The 16,854-nt window shown below is 44.8% G+C and overlaps 1 protein-coding gene across 2 annotated transcripts in view; it reads left to right on the forward strand.

The window, feature by feature from the left end:
- LOC134909087 (ephrin type-A receptor 3-like) overlaps window positions 1-16,854 on the forward strand; it is a 317,153-nt gene that overhangs the window by 46,253 nt on the left and 254,046 nt on the right. The window contains exons 2-3 of one of the 2 annotated variants that reach the window (XM_063915519.1): window positions 13,259-13,306; window positions 15,093-15,157. In XM_063915519.1, the coding sequence (XP_063771589.1) occupies window positions 13,259-13,306; window positions 15,093-15,157 (113 nt within the window). The remainder of the gene's footprint in view (window positions 1-13,258; window positions 13,307-15,092; window positions 15,158-16,854) is intronic. The other variant, XM_063915520.1, reaches the window with a different exon arrangement.

Raw genomic sequence — 16,854 nt, forward strand, 5'->3', positions numbered from 1 at the left:
GGTGGGAAATGCAGCTCTACCCGTACACAGCCCTCATAGTGCCAGATATGCCCCACAGTGCCAGATATGCCCCACAATGCCAGATATGCCCCACAGTGCCAGATATGCCAGATATGCCCCACAGTGCCAGATATGCCCCACAGTGGCAGATGTGCCAGATATGCTCCACAGTGCCAGATATGCCCCACAGTGCCAGATATGCCCCACAGTGCCAGGTGTGCCAGATATGCCCCACAGTGCCAGATGTGTCAGATATGCCCCACAGTGCCAGATATGCCCCACAGTGCCAGATATGCCCCACAGTGCCAGGTGTGCCAGATATGCCCCACAGTGCCAGGTGTGCCAGATATGCCCCACAGTGCCAGGTGTGCCAGATATGCCCCACAGTGCTAGATACTTACACTCCGTCGTTCCCGCGCTGTCTTCTGAAGGAGGGACACGGAGAGCGCAGCGCGCGGCTCTCCTGTGTCCCTCCTGCGTCTCCGGCGGCAGCGGCGTGTGTTAAAGGAAGTGCCGGTTCGTGCACTTCCTTTACCACACAGACGCCGCTGCCGCCGGAGATGCAGGAGGGACACAGGAGAGCCGCGCGCTGCGCTCTCCGTGTCCCTCCTAAAGCTGACTCGAGTATAAGCCGAGGTGGCTTTTTCAGCACAAAAGAAAGTGCTGAAAAAGTCGGCTTATACTCGAGTATATACGGTAATTCTAGATTTAAATTTTCTATGCATGTTTTAATGTTTTTTAAGTTGTCTTTGTTCCACTACAGGAAAACGTAATAAATAGTTGACCTTCAATTAGGTAGAGCTATAAACAGTACCCAGGCATTATAAAACTATTATGGGCCCTACACATTTAAAGATCCGCCGCTGAGCTGCCCGATGGCGGATACGGCCGACGGGCGACCAAGCGGCGGCGGGGGGGGGGGCAGTGAAGGGGGGAGTGAAGTTGTGGTCTACTGTCTCACTCACCTTTTATCCGAGTGTAAGAATGTAGATGAACTACTGTACACAGTACTTGGCCCCATGCCTTTAGGCCTTTGGTACAGTGGTGCTGACTAGGCAGCCAGAGAAGCAGCTGTCTACTTCTACACTTAATTTAGACAATTTGTTCCCTATGAATTTGTCTGGACTCTCTGGAGCATGCATAGCGGAGAGCCTGCTGCCCACTTCCTGTCTGAAGCCTTTCCCTTGTATTGTAGGGTACTTGAATGTGGCAGTCAGTTGCACAGACTAGCAGCTTGGTATTTCATTGAGCCATGATCCAGCATGTCTCTGTTTTTCGGATTCCTTGTGCATGACTGCTGCTATCCCTGACTCCCGGTTCTCTGACCCTCACATTCACTGCAGACTTCCGACCTCTGCTCTGGCTATGGAAACTCCTGTCTACGTCTGTGATCGTGTTCAGTGACTTCTACACCACCCCTCAGCATAGTAATCCCTATTTTAGTCCTTTAGGCCCAGGCTTCCCTTGTTTTTAGCAAGTACCTGACAAGGTCGTTGTATTGATTAATTAGAATTGACAGTTTCTCAGTAATCAGCACAGAGTAGTGGAGAGAGTGGAAATCCCTGTCTATTGCTCCTCCTTCTCGAGAGTGATTTAGATAGATAGCTTTCATATATGACTGTCACATGCCGTTTTCCTCAGTATTTCCTGAAAACTTGCATCCTGCTCCAGTGCCAACTCCTTGACTAACCTCTCCTGTGCAGCTAATGCTGCTCCTACCATCTGCAATCCGGCCATGGTCTCCTCCCTATTCCAGCAGCTCACTTTCTCGCCCTCTATTGGTCTTCAAAAAGACCAGCATCAATAGGCCATCCAGCTTCTCCAATACACTAGTACGCTCAGCTAGCCCAAGGGGTCCTAACCCGAATACCAGCCCTCCTAGTGTTGTGATAGTAACTGACCCATGCCAAAATAATCTTGCAGTAGATTAGCACTGCATGAGACTCCCAAATTAAATAGGGTAATCATGGTCGGTCACACCCCCAAATAGGGGGGCCCCACAAAGTCCCCACAAATAGTATATCAATGGAGGGCAGAACAGCATTTCAGTCCTCCAGTTCTCTTCCACGATCCCCACCCCCCTTCCCAACAGCTGCGGCAGCGGCCGGGGAGCGGAAGGCAGAGATCCTGCAGCTTGCACCCCTCCAGGCTGTACGCAGCTCCCTGCGGTCTTAGAATGATGAAAGAAGTTCAGGAGTTGTGGGGAGTTGTGTCCCAGAGTCCTTTATATAATTGTTACAGACAGTACATTGATAAGGGCCAAAAAAAACCTTATTCCAGCTCTGATGGTAATGCAACATGCTTATGGCACTCATACTATTCTATCTATACAGTCTTCAGTTTTCCGAGGCTTTACAAAAAAATGAGCTTTACCCCACCCAAACACACCTTAGCAGATTACATCTCATCATGGGACAAATTACATTATTTAAACTGGGCCTTACACCATTATTTTGTATCCAACCATACATCTAGCATCAATACACCGCGCAGAAGGAGATGCCTGGTGCCAGTGAGCTGACAGGTCTCACTCAACTAAGATGCACCTGGAGCCTGTGCTGATTAATTGGATATATGACACTTGTATATCTGTGAGCGACTGAGTCTGTATATGAAGCACTGAACCTGGTATAGAAAAAAGCCAAAGCCGTGGCATTGTAGCACTCCGTATACAGACTCAGTCGCACACATACATGTGTTGCATATTAAATTAAGCAGCACAGTCTCCTGGTGCATTATAGTCGCAGAGTGTCGTGAATAAGATTTTCATCAAATAAGACGACCGACGCATGCAGACTCTCACAGGACCTGGCGTGTCAGGAGGGGCTGTTTGGCGTGACTGCAGCAAAGATGTATGAGGCACATCTATAGTCTGCATATCTGAATACTTTATTGCTATTTTACAGTATGTCAGCTTGCCAGCTTTATTCTGATGCAGTATCATAGTCTCATTGCTTTACAAAGATTGTGGACTCTGCTGTATGATGCTGAGGACATATTCAGCAGCTAGCAGAGAGAAAAGTGCTCAGTTGGCTAGCAGGATATTACTTACATTATGTCTCCGACTGAGAGCCCTCCATACCCTTTGGTAAACTGACCAAACTAACTGTTATTGTTTAGCTTCCAAGATCATCCAATTTGTTCCGGTGACTGTTGTGTTGCAGTTGGAAGTTCCCTGCATCTTCAGAGGCCAGAGAGGAGAGTGGATGCCCTGTAATATACCAGCTCTATAATCAGCAGTATTGGTTTACTCTCTCACGGTCTTGATTGGTGATATATCTACTTTTATATTCCTTTAATTAGTTTTATTAGAGTCAATGGACATCATTGCCATGCATTCTCACACACCAGATAATCTGAAAAGGTCATGTTTTACTCCCAGTGCCTGAGGGGGGTGCGTTTGGCATCGCGGAAGGGTTAGGCACTAGGGGGTTGGTTAGCCGTAGCCACCCCACTCCCCACATTCCCGAGGGGTAGTCTTAGCTACCACCGCCCAAGGGTTAGTACTTGGGGCAGGAGAGTGGTAACATACTTGCCCCTTTCAGGTTTAGGGGTGCTGTAGTCAGCCATGTGACTGTTGGCATCCCACCTGAGGACATTGTTAGAGTATAAGGGGACAGCTTCTCCATAAGACCATAGGCCCTTTCTTGTCTCATTATCAGTAGGGCACCTATCATTTTCACCAGCTCCCAGGCAAACTGTAACAACATTTCTGAGGCTTCAGCCTGATGTGGGGTCCATTTTACCTATATTTTTATGTAATACAGAAATGTGCAGGGATGCAGGGAAAGAAGCTGTAACTCCATCTGAAACAGAACTGAAGAGCAACACGTCTCCTCATATACTCGATTAGTCTTACCTCCTGCTAGCAGTCCTGTTTACTAAAAAATCATTTAGCAGTTGTTAACTGGATGATGCTATATTTTTGTGAATGTTCACCATATGTTCCTGGCCACTTAAATCAACAATTCACCCTGATAACAACAGTAGGGCCAAAACACAGTTCCACGCAAGTCAGCCACAATTATACTAAGTGTGGGATGTACTAAAGCAGAAATTCCGATAAAAAAAAACAGTTTTCAGGGTTTTTATTGCATTTCCTAATGTACTAAAGCCCTGTTACCGGGGCTCTGACGTGGAGGCTGGCATTACCCTATAGAAGCCTATGTGTTTCTTTCCGCGCTGTACTGTGTGAAGGATCCCAGCATGGCTTGCGGCTGCCACATCCTTCTGCACATGTGCAGATGGACTCCCATGTCATAACCCCAGAAGTCCGGGGACGGGAGAGCATTGCAAAGGACAGCTTTTATCAGAAGACTTAGGTGGTCATTCCGGGTTGATCGCTAGCTGCATCTGTTCGCTATGCAGCGTTGAGGGGAAAAAACGGCACTTATGCGTATGCGGCGCAATGCGCATGCGCGACGTACTATTACAACGGCCGATGTAGTTTCACACAGGGTCTAGCGAAGCTTTTCAGTCGCACTGCCACCCGCAGAGTGATTGACATGAAGTGGGCGTTTCTGGGTGTCAACTGTCTGGTAATGTGTGGCGGGAGGTACACAGCAAGGTTAGTGCATCCCGCCCTAAATGCGGATATTTGTCCATATGTTGAGTTTTATGCATCTGTGCAACTGCATTGATCTTATCCATATTCATAGCTGTCATTATCAGTGCACACTTACACCAGCCATATCCTTGGTACAAGAGAGTCGTCTGAATTCAGGGGGATCTCTGCCTACGCTTATCTCCTAATAGCCCGCAATGCCATCTACATGCCCTCACTTACCCTACGCATGAACACTTCATTAACACCCAGTTACACCTAGCGTCGGACTGGGACATGAAGGGCCCACCGGGGAAGTGCAGTGGTAGGGGCCCATGTTTAGGTGTGTGGTCAGTCACCATAGAGACTTGGCTAACCCTTAGAGAGTGCACAGACTTGACCCCTTGATAAATATATGTAGTACATACTGCTAGTGCATACCTCCCAACTGTCCCGATTTTCACTGGAAAGTCCCATTTTTTGGGGGACTGTCCCGCTGTCCCACACATGAGTCGGGGGAAGGGGGTGGGGGTGGGGGGGGTTAGTTGGGAGGCTCCTGCACTCACTTAGCAGAGCAGTGGTGAATAGATGCTGTATGCTATGCACTGGAGACAGAGAGAAAGAGGGGCATGCCAGCATCTCAGAGAGGTATGCCCCCTCAGTGATGAAAACGAAAGGGGAAGGGGGGGATGTCGGCACTCCCGCAAAGCCACACCCCCTTTTACACAGGTCAACACCCTTTTCGCCATTGTCCTGCTCATTAATTTAGAAATGTTGGGAGGTATGCTAGTGCAAGCATGATAATGTACCAGATTAATAACAGCAATGCAATGCAGAAAATATCCCATAGTCCTGTGAAGTATAAGGTAACATATGTACATTGTAATTATTTAAGTGCACAATTTGGAACCTGATCCCTAAAGGATGAGGGGCCCATGACAGTGGGGCCCACCAGGGGTTTCTCCTGTACCCCTGTGGGCCAGTCCAACTCTGGTAAGACCCCTTCAACTGCAAGCAGAGATGTGACTGACATGCGGCTACAAAGCATGCACAATTCGATAACACTCATGATCCATCTGCAGAATGGACTTTTTCCCCCTCTGTTTTACCTGTTTAAAGATCAAGATTTAAAACCCCTAAACAGAACAGAGGCTTTACCTTGCTCTACAACAGTTTCCTTTGATTTCCACATATGCAGCACAGTGTCACCCACTTCTGAGACATCATCATTGCAGCTTCCAGTCATTAAACACTGCAGGTCTAGTACTGATGTAAATTAGTATGTATTATTCCTATATCATTTTCAGATTTATTAATAGATGGCTGCTATGTGACGCTTTAGAATAAATGTGTTTCATAAAGGAGGTAGCGGGGCTGGAGTAATTGCAGGAGCCAGTTAGAAAGAAAATCCTGCTGGCATCTAACTTTTGATTGCACTCCCTACAGACGTGTAAAAGAGCCTGTTGACTTCTAGGTTTTACTAGCTAGACCTGGAATTCTAGATTATTTTATATTCTGTCCATTCCTGGAGGCGTGCACTTGTAACAAAGACAAGGGGCTAAAAGTAATAGCCTGCGAACTGCCAGAGGTTTTAATCTACCCCTATTATTAAAGCGTAATTTACACTGCAAAACCAGGTTGGATTTGCCTTGTATATGATTGGCACTTTAAAAATACGGGTACACTCGCACAAAGTCCTGCACCTCAGGCAGCTTGCAAGCTGCTAAAATTTATCCCTAGGTATACAGTCCACTTAGCCCATGTACAGCATACCACTGAATACATTTGTGTTGCTGTATTATTATCTGTATATTTGTACTAGTGATGAGCGGGTTCGGTTCCTCGGAAACCGAACCCCCCCGAACTTCACCCATTTTACACGGGTCCGAGGCATACTCGGATTCTCCCGTATGGCTCGGTTAACCCGAGCGCCGCCGAACGTCATCATCCCGCTGTCGGATTCTCGCAAGATTCGGATTCTATATAAGCAGCCGCGCGTCGCCGCCATTTTCACTCGTGCATTGGAAATGTTAGGGAGAGGACGTGGCTGGCATCCTCTCCGTTTATTAATAATATTTGTGCTACTGCAGTGTTTATTGCTTAATTGTGGGGACTGGGGAGCAGGTATATTATATAGGAGGAGTACAGTGCAGAGTTTTGCTGACCAGTGACCACCAGTATACGTTGTCTGCCTGAAAAACACTCCATATCTGTGCTCAGTGTGCTGCATATATCTGTGCTCACACTGCTTAATTGTGGGGACTGGGGACCACCAGTATATTATATAGGAGGAGTACAGTGCAGAGTTTTGCTGACCAGTGACCACCAGTATACGTTGTCTGCCTGAAAAACACTCCATAGCTGTGATCAGTGTGCTGCATATATCTGTGCTCACACTGCTTAATTGTGGGGACTGGGGAGCAGCTGTATTATATAGGAGGAGTACAGTGCAGAGTTTTGCTGACCAGTGACCACCAGTATACGTTGTCTGCCTGAAAAACACTCCATATCTGTGCTCAGTGTGCTGCATATATCTGTGCTCACACTGCTTAATTGTGGGGACTGGGGAGCAGCTGTATTATATAGGAGTACAGTGCAGAGTTTTGCTGACCAGTGACCACCAGTATACGTTGTCTGCCTGAAAAACACTCCATATCTGTGCTCAGTGTGCTGCATATATCTGTGCTCACAGTGCTTTATTGTGGGCACTGGGGACCACCAGTATATTATATAGGAGGAGTACAGTGCAGAGTTTTGCTGACAGTGACCACCAGTATATATAGCAGTACGGTACGGAAGGCCACTGCTCTACCTACCTCTGTGTCGTCAAGTATACTATCCATCCATACCTGTGGTGCATTTCAGTTGTGCGCAGTATATATAGTAGTAGGCCATTGCTATTGATACTGGCATATAATTCCACACATTAAAAAATGGAGAACAAAAATGTGGAGGTTAAAATAGGGAAAGATCAAGATCCACTTCCACCTCGTGCTGAAGCTGCTGCCACTAGTCATGGCCGAGACGATGAAATGCCATCAACGTCGTCTGCCAAGGCCGATGCCCAATGTCATAGTAGAGAGCATGTAAAATCCAAAAAACAAAAGTTCAGTAAAATGACCCAAAAATCAAAATTGAAAGCATCTGATGAGAAGCGCAAACTTGCCAATATGCCATTTACGACACGGAGTGGCAAGGAATGGCTGAGGCCCTGGCCTATGTTCATGGCTAGTGGTTCAGCTTCACATGAGGATGGAAGCACTCATCCTCTCGCTAGAAAAATGAAAAGACTTAAGCTGGCAAAAGCACAGCAAAGAACTGTGCGTTCTTCTAAATCACAAATCCCCAAGGAGAGTCCAATTGTGTCGGTTGCGATGCCTGACCTTCCCAACACTGGACGGGAAGAGCTTGCACCTTCCACCATTTGCACGCCCCCTGCAAGTGCTGGAAGGAGCACCCGCAGTCCTGTTCCTGATAGTCAAATTGAAGATGTCACTGTTGAAGTACACCAGGATGAGGATATGGGTGTTGCTGGCGCTGGGGAGGAAATTGACAAGGAGGATTCTGATGGTGAGGTGGTTTGTTTAAGTCAGGCACCCGGGGAGACACCTGTTGTCCGTGGGAGGAATATGGCCATTGACATGCCTGGTCAAAATACAAAAAAAATCACCTCTTCGGTGTGGAATTATTTCAACACAAATGCGGACAACAGGTGTCAAGCCGTGTGTTGCCTTTGTTAAGCTGTAATAAGTAGGGGTAAGGATGTTAACCACCTCGGAACATCCTCCCTTATACGTCACCTGCAGCGCATTCATCATAAGTCAGTGACAAGTTCAAAAACTTTGGATGACAGCGGAAGCAGTCCACTGACCACTAAATCCCTTCCTCTTGTAACCAAGCTCCTGCAAACCACACCAGCAACTCCCTCAGTGTCAATTTCCACCTTACACAGGAAAGCCAATAGTCCTGCAGGCCATGTCACTTGCAAGTCTGACGAGTCCTCTCCTGCCTGGGATTCCTCCGATGCATCCTTGAGTGTAACGCCTACTGCTGCTGGCGCTGCTGTTGTTGCTGCTGGGAGTCGATCGGCATCCCAGAGGGGAAGTCGGAAGACCACTTGTACTACTTCCAGTAAGCAATTGACTGTCCAACAGTCCTTTGCGAGGAAGATGAAATATCACAGCAGTCATCCTGCTGCAAAGCGGATAACTCAGGTCTTGTCAGCCTGGGTGGTGAGAAACGTGGTTCCGGTATCCACCGTTAATTCAGAGGCAACTAGAGACTTGATTGAGGTACTGTGTCCCCGGTACCAAATACCATCTAGGTTCCATTTCTCTAGGCAGGCGATACCGAAAATGTACACAGACGTCAGAAAAAGAGTCACCAGTGTCCTAAAAAATGCAGTTGTACCCAATGTCCACTTAACCACGGACATGTGGACAAGTGGAGCAGGGCAGACTCAGGACTATATGACTGTGACAGCCCACTGGGTAGATGTGTTGCCTCCCGCAGCAAGAACAGCAGCGGCGGCACCAGTAGCAGCATCCCGCAAATGCCAACTCGTTCCTAGGCAGGCTACGCTTTGTATCACCACTTTCCATAAGAGGCACACAGCTGACAACCTCTTACGGAAACTGAGGAACATCATCGCAGAATGGCTTACCCCAATTGGACTCTCCTGGAGATTTGTGACATCGGACAACGCCAGCAATATTGTGCGTGCATTACATCTGGGCAAATTCCAGCACGTCCCATGTTTTGCACATACATTGAATTTGGTGGTGCAGAATTATTTAAAAAACGACAGGGGCGTGCAAGAGATGCTGTCGGCCCGAAGAATTGCGGGCCACTTTCGGCATTCAGCCACCGCATGCCGAAGACTGGAGCACCACCAAACACTCCTGAACCTGCCCTGCCATCATCTGAAGCAAGAGGTGGTAACGAGGTGGAATTCAACCCTCTATATGCTTCAGAGGATGGAGGAGCAGCAAAAGGCCATTCAAGCCTATACATCTGCCCACGATATAGGCAAAGGAGGGGGGAATGCACCTGACTCAAGCGCAGTGGAGAATGATTTCAACGTTGTGCAAGGTTCTGCAACCCTTTGAACTTGCCACACGTGAAGTCAGTTCAGACACTGCCAGCCTGAGTCAGGTCATTCCCCTCATCAGGCTTTTGCAGAAGAAGCTGGAGACATTGAAGGAGGAGCTAAACAGAGCGATTCCGCTAGGCATGTGGGACTTGTGGATGGAGCCCTTCATTCACTTAACCAGGATTCACGGGTGGTCAATCTGTTGAAATCAGAGCACTACATTTTGGCCACCGTGCTCGATCCTAGATTTAAAACCTACGTTGTATCTCTCTTTCCGGCAGACACAAGTCTGCAGAGGTTCAAAGACCTGCTGGTGAGAAAATTGTCAAGTCAAGCGGAACGTGACCCGTCAACAGCTCCTCCTTCACATTCTCCCGCAACTGGGGGTGCGAGGAAAAGGCTAAGAATTCCGAACCCACCCGCTGGCGGTGATGCAGGGCAGTCTGGAGCGAGTGCTGACATCTGGTCCGGACTGAAGGACCTGCCAACGATTACTGACATGTCGTCTACTGTCACTGCATATGATTCTCTCACCATTGAAAGAATGGTGGAGGATTATATGAGTGACCGCATCCAAGTAGGCACGTCAGACAGTCCGTACATATACTGGCAGGAAAAAGAGGCAATTTGGAGGCCCTTGCAGAAACTGGCTTTATTTTACCTAAGTTGACCCCCCTCCAGTGTGTACTCCGAAAGAGTGTTTAGTGCAGCCGCTCACCTTGTCAGCAATCGGCGTACGAGGTTACTTCCAGAAAATGTAGAGAAGATGATGTTCATCAAAATGAATTATAATCAATTCCTCCGTGGAGACATTCACCAGCAATTGCTTCCAGAAAGTACACAGGGACCTGAGATGGTGGATTCCAGTGGGGACGAATTAATAATCTGTGAGGAGGGGGATGTACACAGTGAAATGGGTGAGGAATCGGAGGATGATGATGAGGTGGACATCTTGCCTCTGTAGAGCCAGTTTGTGCAAGGAGAGATTGATTGCTTTTTTGGTGGGGGCCCAAACCAACTAGTCATTTCAGTCACAGTCGTGTGGCAGACCCTGTCGCTGAAATGATGGGTTCGTTAAAGTGTGCATGTTCTGTTTATACAACATAAGGGTGGGTGGGAGGGCCCAAGGACAATTCCATCTTGCACCTCTTTTTTCTTTCATTTTTCTTTGCATCATGTGCTGTTTGGGGACAATTTTTTTGAAGTGCCATCCTGCCTGACACTGCAGTGCCACTCCTAGATGGGCCTGGTGTTTGTGTCAGCCACTTGTGTCGCTTAGCTTAGTCACACAGCGACCTTGGTGCACCTCTTTTTTTCTTTGCATCATGTGCTGTTTGGGGACAATTTTTTTGAAGTGCCATCCTGCCTGACACTGCAGTGCCACTCCTAGATGGGCCAGGTGTTTGTGTCGGCCACTTGTGTCGCTTATCTTAGTCACACAGCGACCTTGGTGCGCCTCTTTTTTTCTTTGCATCATGTGCTGTTTGGGTTCAATTTTTTTGAAGTGCCATCCTGCCTGACACTGCAGTGCCACTCCTAGATGGGCCAGGTGTTTGTGTCGGCCACTTGTGTCGCTTAGTTTAGTCACACACCGACCTTGGTGCGCCTCTTTTTTTCTTTGCATCATGTGCTGTTTGGGGACAATTTTTTTGAAGTGCCATCCTGCCTGACACTGCAGTGCCACTCCTAGATGGACCAGGTGTTTGTGTCGGCCACTTGTGTCGCTTAGCTTAGCCATCCAGCGACCTCGGTGCAAATTTTAGGACTAAAAATAATATTGTGAGGGGTGAGGTGTTCAGAATAGACTGAAAATGAGTGGAAATTGTGGTTATTGAGGTTAATAATACTATGGGATCAAAATGACCCCCAAATTCTATGATTTAAGCTGTTTTTGAGGGTTTTTTGTAAAAAAACACCCAAATCCAAAACACACCCGAATCCGACAAAAAAATTTCAGGGAGGTTTTGCCAAAACGCGTCCGAATCCAAAACACGGCAGCGGAACCGAATCCAATACCAAAACACAAAACCCGGAAAAATTTCCGGTGCACATCACTAATTTGTACCGATAAAAGGTCCAGTTAATGATTGTACAATGCAGCGCATTTCAGTGCAAAAGTAATTTTGTCTTGCTGTGAAGTCATGTAATTGCCTTTGCATTTGTAGTGCTGGGTTATTGCAGTGGTTTATGTATATTTGCACATCAACACTTAGGGGGGTATCCAATTAGCCGCGGTAATTTGCTATGGTTAATTGGTTCACTGCGGGCCATCCTATTAGATGAATTGATGCTGTTTTGAAAGCAAAGGGTGATGTGATTTAGATATTGAAATATTGATTTAAATTAGATTTCCTTTCTGTTTATTCACTTTGCATTTTATCATTTGAAAAAAATAAAAATAATATAAATAAATATATATATATATATATATATATATATACACTATATATATATATATACACACACACACACCATATTTGATTTCCCTTTTTTTAAGGGTAGGGGGCACCAATCACCAACTTACCTCCAGATGATTGGGACAAACGTATGCCCTTGCCTTTATCACTCATCATTCACATATCTCCCAGTTAAGGACATATGAGCTCACCAAACATAGTAGTAGATTTACTAAGGTGGGAGTATTTTAGAACCGGTGATGTTTCTCATAGCAGCCAGTCAGATTCTACTTAAATTTGCCACAAAGATGCATAGGCACACGCGGGGGGGGGGGGGTGTATCTGGTTGCCCAGAAACCCCCCTTCTCTTGACAAGTGGCTCACATTATGACAACAATAACAATAGTATATACAGTAATACGATTACTAGAGTTTTCGCCACATCATGCAGTGTAAGGGACAGAGCAGAGGTTCTGCACATGGCCAGTGGTAGCAGCTTCTTCTACCAAGTTTGCTATGTGTGTGGATCTGAGTCCTCAATCAGTGCACTGGACCAGAGAGCAGCGACCAGGAAAAAGAGACAGGAGCCTTAACATGAGGCGGGAGAATGTGTGCTTAGAAAGTGTAGTACTGGGTTAATTATGTTTGTGCATTTATTATGGTATGTTTTACCTTTTCCTGACCACTTTGTTTGATACAGCCTATACTAAAGACCATCTATAGTGTTAAATATTAATAGTGCATTCCATACAGTAGACAGTGTATAAAGAGTAAAAGACCAATATTTACATTAATACTCCAATGTTCGCAAAGTGGGAGATTGTGGGCTGCCATTTGGAAACCCCCCTCTAGAAATCCTGCGTTTGCCACTGAGATGTAATATCTATCAGGCTTACTAAGCATGTCTGATCGTTCTTATCCAATCACAGTGTTTTAAATTTCATTTTTAGTTTATGTTTTGGAAAATCCCAGGTACTGTGTGTGGATGACAGTGTGGTGGTAGCTGCAGGAATGAGTAGGCTAGAGAGTCGTCTCTAGTCCTTACAGTTAGCAGAATGGTCTGGATTACTTCCTGTTCTGGATTCCATCTTGTTTCATCTGGGTCAGTCTGGCGGAGAATGTCATCCAGCTCTGGATGTGTATAAAGTATTACCTCGGAGGCGTGTATCACCTTTTCCTGCTGACACTCTGTAGGCAAATGACATCTCTTTGTTTTTCTTAATGCAGTAATGACGTCTGATGCACAGCACCCCTGTGTTCTTACATCATGTACAGGTGAGAGGCACTTGTGAAGAAACAGTATCACATAGTGTCATGTGTCTGTTGTAGCAATCACCGAAACAAAGACCCATTTGACACTACCTAGATTTGGTTTTATATGTGTCCATTCTCATTACTTCATTTAATGCACAAACACATATAGTAGTTGTATTTATTTGAAACCAGAACCAAATGAAACCGAATGACTGGGGACGCCTCTTTTTGAAACATTTTTTATCATATAGCAGCAGCACTAGACATTTAGCATTCTTGAGAATAAACACAAGTTTATGTGAGAGCTTTTAGTATTGCTCCTTGTTTTTGATGAACTGCAGTACCTGTAGGCCACAGAGGGTATCCACCTTTTCCTTCTGGATAGTTTAGCGGAAACATTGTGAGGTGTGGATAGGCCAAACCTTGGAAAAGAAGCTTGTCATAGATTTTGTAAACTCTTCATTGTACATAGGGTCTCACCAGTGGTGACCCCAGAACCCAAGCAGCCTAGGCTTCAGCCTGATCAGCATATTGGCTAATCATGCACTGCCACTAACAGTGCATGTTTTACAGATCTCCTCGGTATAACAAGTGAAATGATTAGCACCACTTGTAGAACTTTTAAAATGTGTAATTAATACATCTGTGAATCAACTAGGAGTTTGGGAAAACATGCACTGTTAGGACTGCGTGTATGAGGACTGTACTTGGGAAAGAATGTACAGTAATAGACAATCTGACCCATGGGGAAAACCCTTTGTTCCATCACACATAGAAAATAAGGAAGTTAGAATAAGTTTCTTCGAGATTTGACACAAAATTAATATTTTATCCTCTTATATTATCACATGAAGAAGTAACCCTTTTTTTCTGCAATCTCCCTTCTATGTTTCATCTTAAATTCTAATCTGAATTACTGTCTGTGGAGTTCATGTAGAGGTGCTGTTAGCTGGCTGCTAATACAAACAATGGAATTACACATACAGTTTGTATATAAAGGCATCACTTATCTGAATATAAATTGAAAGATATCAGCCAAAAACATTCAATTCCCAATGCATTTCATCCTATTGTAAAAACGGAGAATACAGACCTCTTCCGTGGCATCATATCATGTATCTGTATATGTATGTGTGTGTGTATGTATGTGTATTATTTATATATATATATATATATATAGAGAGAGAGAGAGATGTGTGTGCGTTCTCAGAATGCTTCTAGATGTTTTTTTCTTTCACATTGTGTGAATTTAGAATATTTCTAGACTGAGTTCCCTTGTAACATAAAGTTAGTACATACAGTTGTTAATCAGAATGTGTAATTTATGCAGACAAGTGTGGATATGACAGCCAGATCATGTGCTCATGTACTGAGTGACAGGTCAGAATTGCTAGGCCTGCAACAGGCGTCTTGCTAGCTTTGAATCAACTACTTTTCCTGTGCGTGGTGTAACAGTATTGCACAAAAATACAGTCATACTGTACATACACATCTTTTCCACCTCCAATTATCAATGATTGTAGTTTAAAAGAGACATATTGCAAAATAATTATACCACAATTCTGTGGAAAACAGATGCGATACTCTACAACTAATCCTTTGCAATTTTGTCTACATATTTCTATTTATGTCATTGTACTTGTTTAGACTGTATATCTCTGATGCATCCATCCTTGTACCATGTGTCTGTTGGTCAAACATTCATGGATGTTAAACAATGGTTTGGTGTACCATGTGTCTGTCATCTACACGTCTCCCATTGTCTGGAAACCATAACACTAACCAATCTTTCTTTTCTTTCCTCTAGTAACCTTGCTTGACTCTATGTCGGCGCTTGGAGACCTGGGATGGGTGGCGTATCCACCAGAAGGGGTTGGTATTTTCAATGTTTTCATTTATTTTACTAAATGCAATAGTCTATAGGGCACAACTGTCTGAATAGGGAATTCCTATTTCTCAACACTAGTAACTATTATGGGTGGTATTCATGTGACCGCCGGTCAGCTGACCGACAGTCACATGACCTCCTCCACCAGCCCGACGGGTCACTATCCCAACGGTCAGCATGCCGACCAACAGGGACTATTTCCACTCGTGGGTGTCCACGACACCCATAGAGTGGGAATAGAACCCGTGGCGACCGCAGGTCGCCACCGAGCCCGCAGCGTGGCGAGCGCAGCGAGCCCGCAAGGGGCTTGCTGCACTCGCCCCTCCCCGCCAGGATCCCGGCGTCGGTATGCTGCCGGGATCCCGGCGTCGGTAAGCTGACCGGCGGTCAGGAGACCGCCGGTCAGCAGTACTACACCCACTATTATAATACGTTATCAAGGCCATTCAACCTGAAGCTGTTTCAGTATAAAATACATCTTGTAACATTCGCGTCTCATAATCCCCGGCCCAGCAAAACATAAAATCTTTGCTGTGTTTATCACGTATTCGATTTGGTGGCATGTTGGGCAGCTGTAACAAAGCCAAAATTGCAGCATTTATGACATTAATAAAAGGGTTGTGTAACATTTTCACTATTGCATGCATAATACTACACCTTTAGTGCATTTGTAAGATCAGCTGGACAAATCCATCATACTTGTGAGTTCTGGCATAGTATATAATGTCCACATTCATTCTGATGACAGCGTTACGCTGACATGGGCCTAATGTCAACAGTCAGAATATCAACAATGCAGCCTAATTGAAACTCTTATTGCAGCCTAACCCTAACCTAATTGAAGCTTTACCCCAACCCTAAATTCTTGACATTATGGCTGTCAACAGTCTGAACACGATGGTGTCATCATTTTGAATGTCAATATTCTAAATGTCGGCAAGCTGACTACATCAGGTGAGTTGGTCTATTTGCGTAAATCAGAAATGGGTGTAATGCCTTTGAAGAAGTAAGGTTTCCCTTTACTTGCAGATAAAATATATATAGAGTTGTTCTTTTACAGATATATTAAGTGTATATACAGTTAAAACTGCATATGTACTTTATTTTATTTAGCCAATTATTGGAATATTTTATCATGAGTATTAACATGCATCCACATCTGTATCTAGTGATTTAAAGTGAATGTTTTATATACTAACGCCCAGCTTGTTTTATATTGATATAAAGTAGTGTATATTTCAATATTGAACATTTTTAATTTGAATACACTGTATGTATGTATGTATGTATGTATGTATATATATATATATATATATATATATATATATATATATATTTATTTTATTATACATGAACAATATAATATATACAAAAGCTTAGGGACACTTTCTTCAATATAAATCCAACATATTGGTCTAATGAGTTTGTGGAGCATTAGCCACAATGCATGGAGCTCTTTAAGTTACCCCAATTGCATTTTAAATTGAATGGATTCAGCGGCAGCTCACCAAAAACAAGTTGCATAAATCATGTTAAATTCTGTAGCATTTCTTGATAAATTCTAGCAATTCATCATATCATAACAACATTAAAAAAGTATATTTAAAAATAAATATATCTACTTTTTATTCAGCGATGCATCATTTGTTCATCTGAGGATTTGTCCACACACCAAATCTTT

This window comes from Pseudophryne corroboree, chromosome 4 (genome assembly GCF_028390025.1).
Source record: "Pseudophryne corroboree isolate aPseCor3 chromosome 4, aPseCor3.hap2, whole genome shotgun sequence".
In the NCBI taxonomy this organism is placed as follows: Eukaryota; Metazoa; Chordata; class Amphibia; order Anura; family Myobatrachidae; genus Pseudophryne; species Pseudophryne corroboree.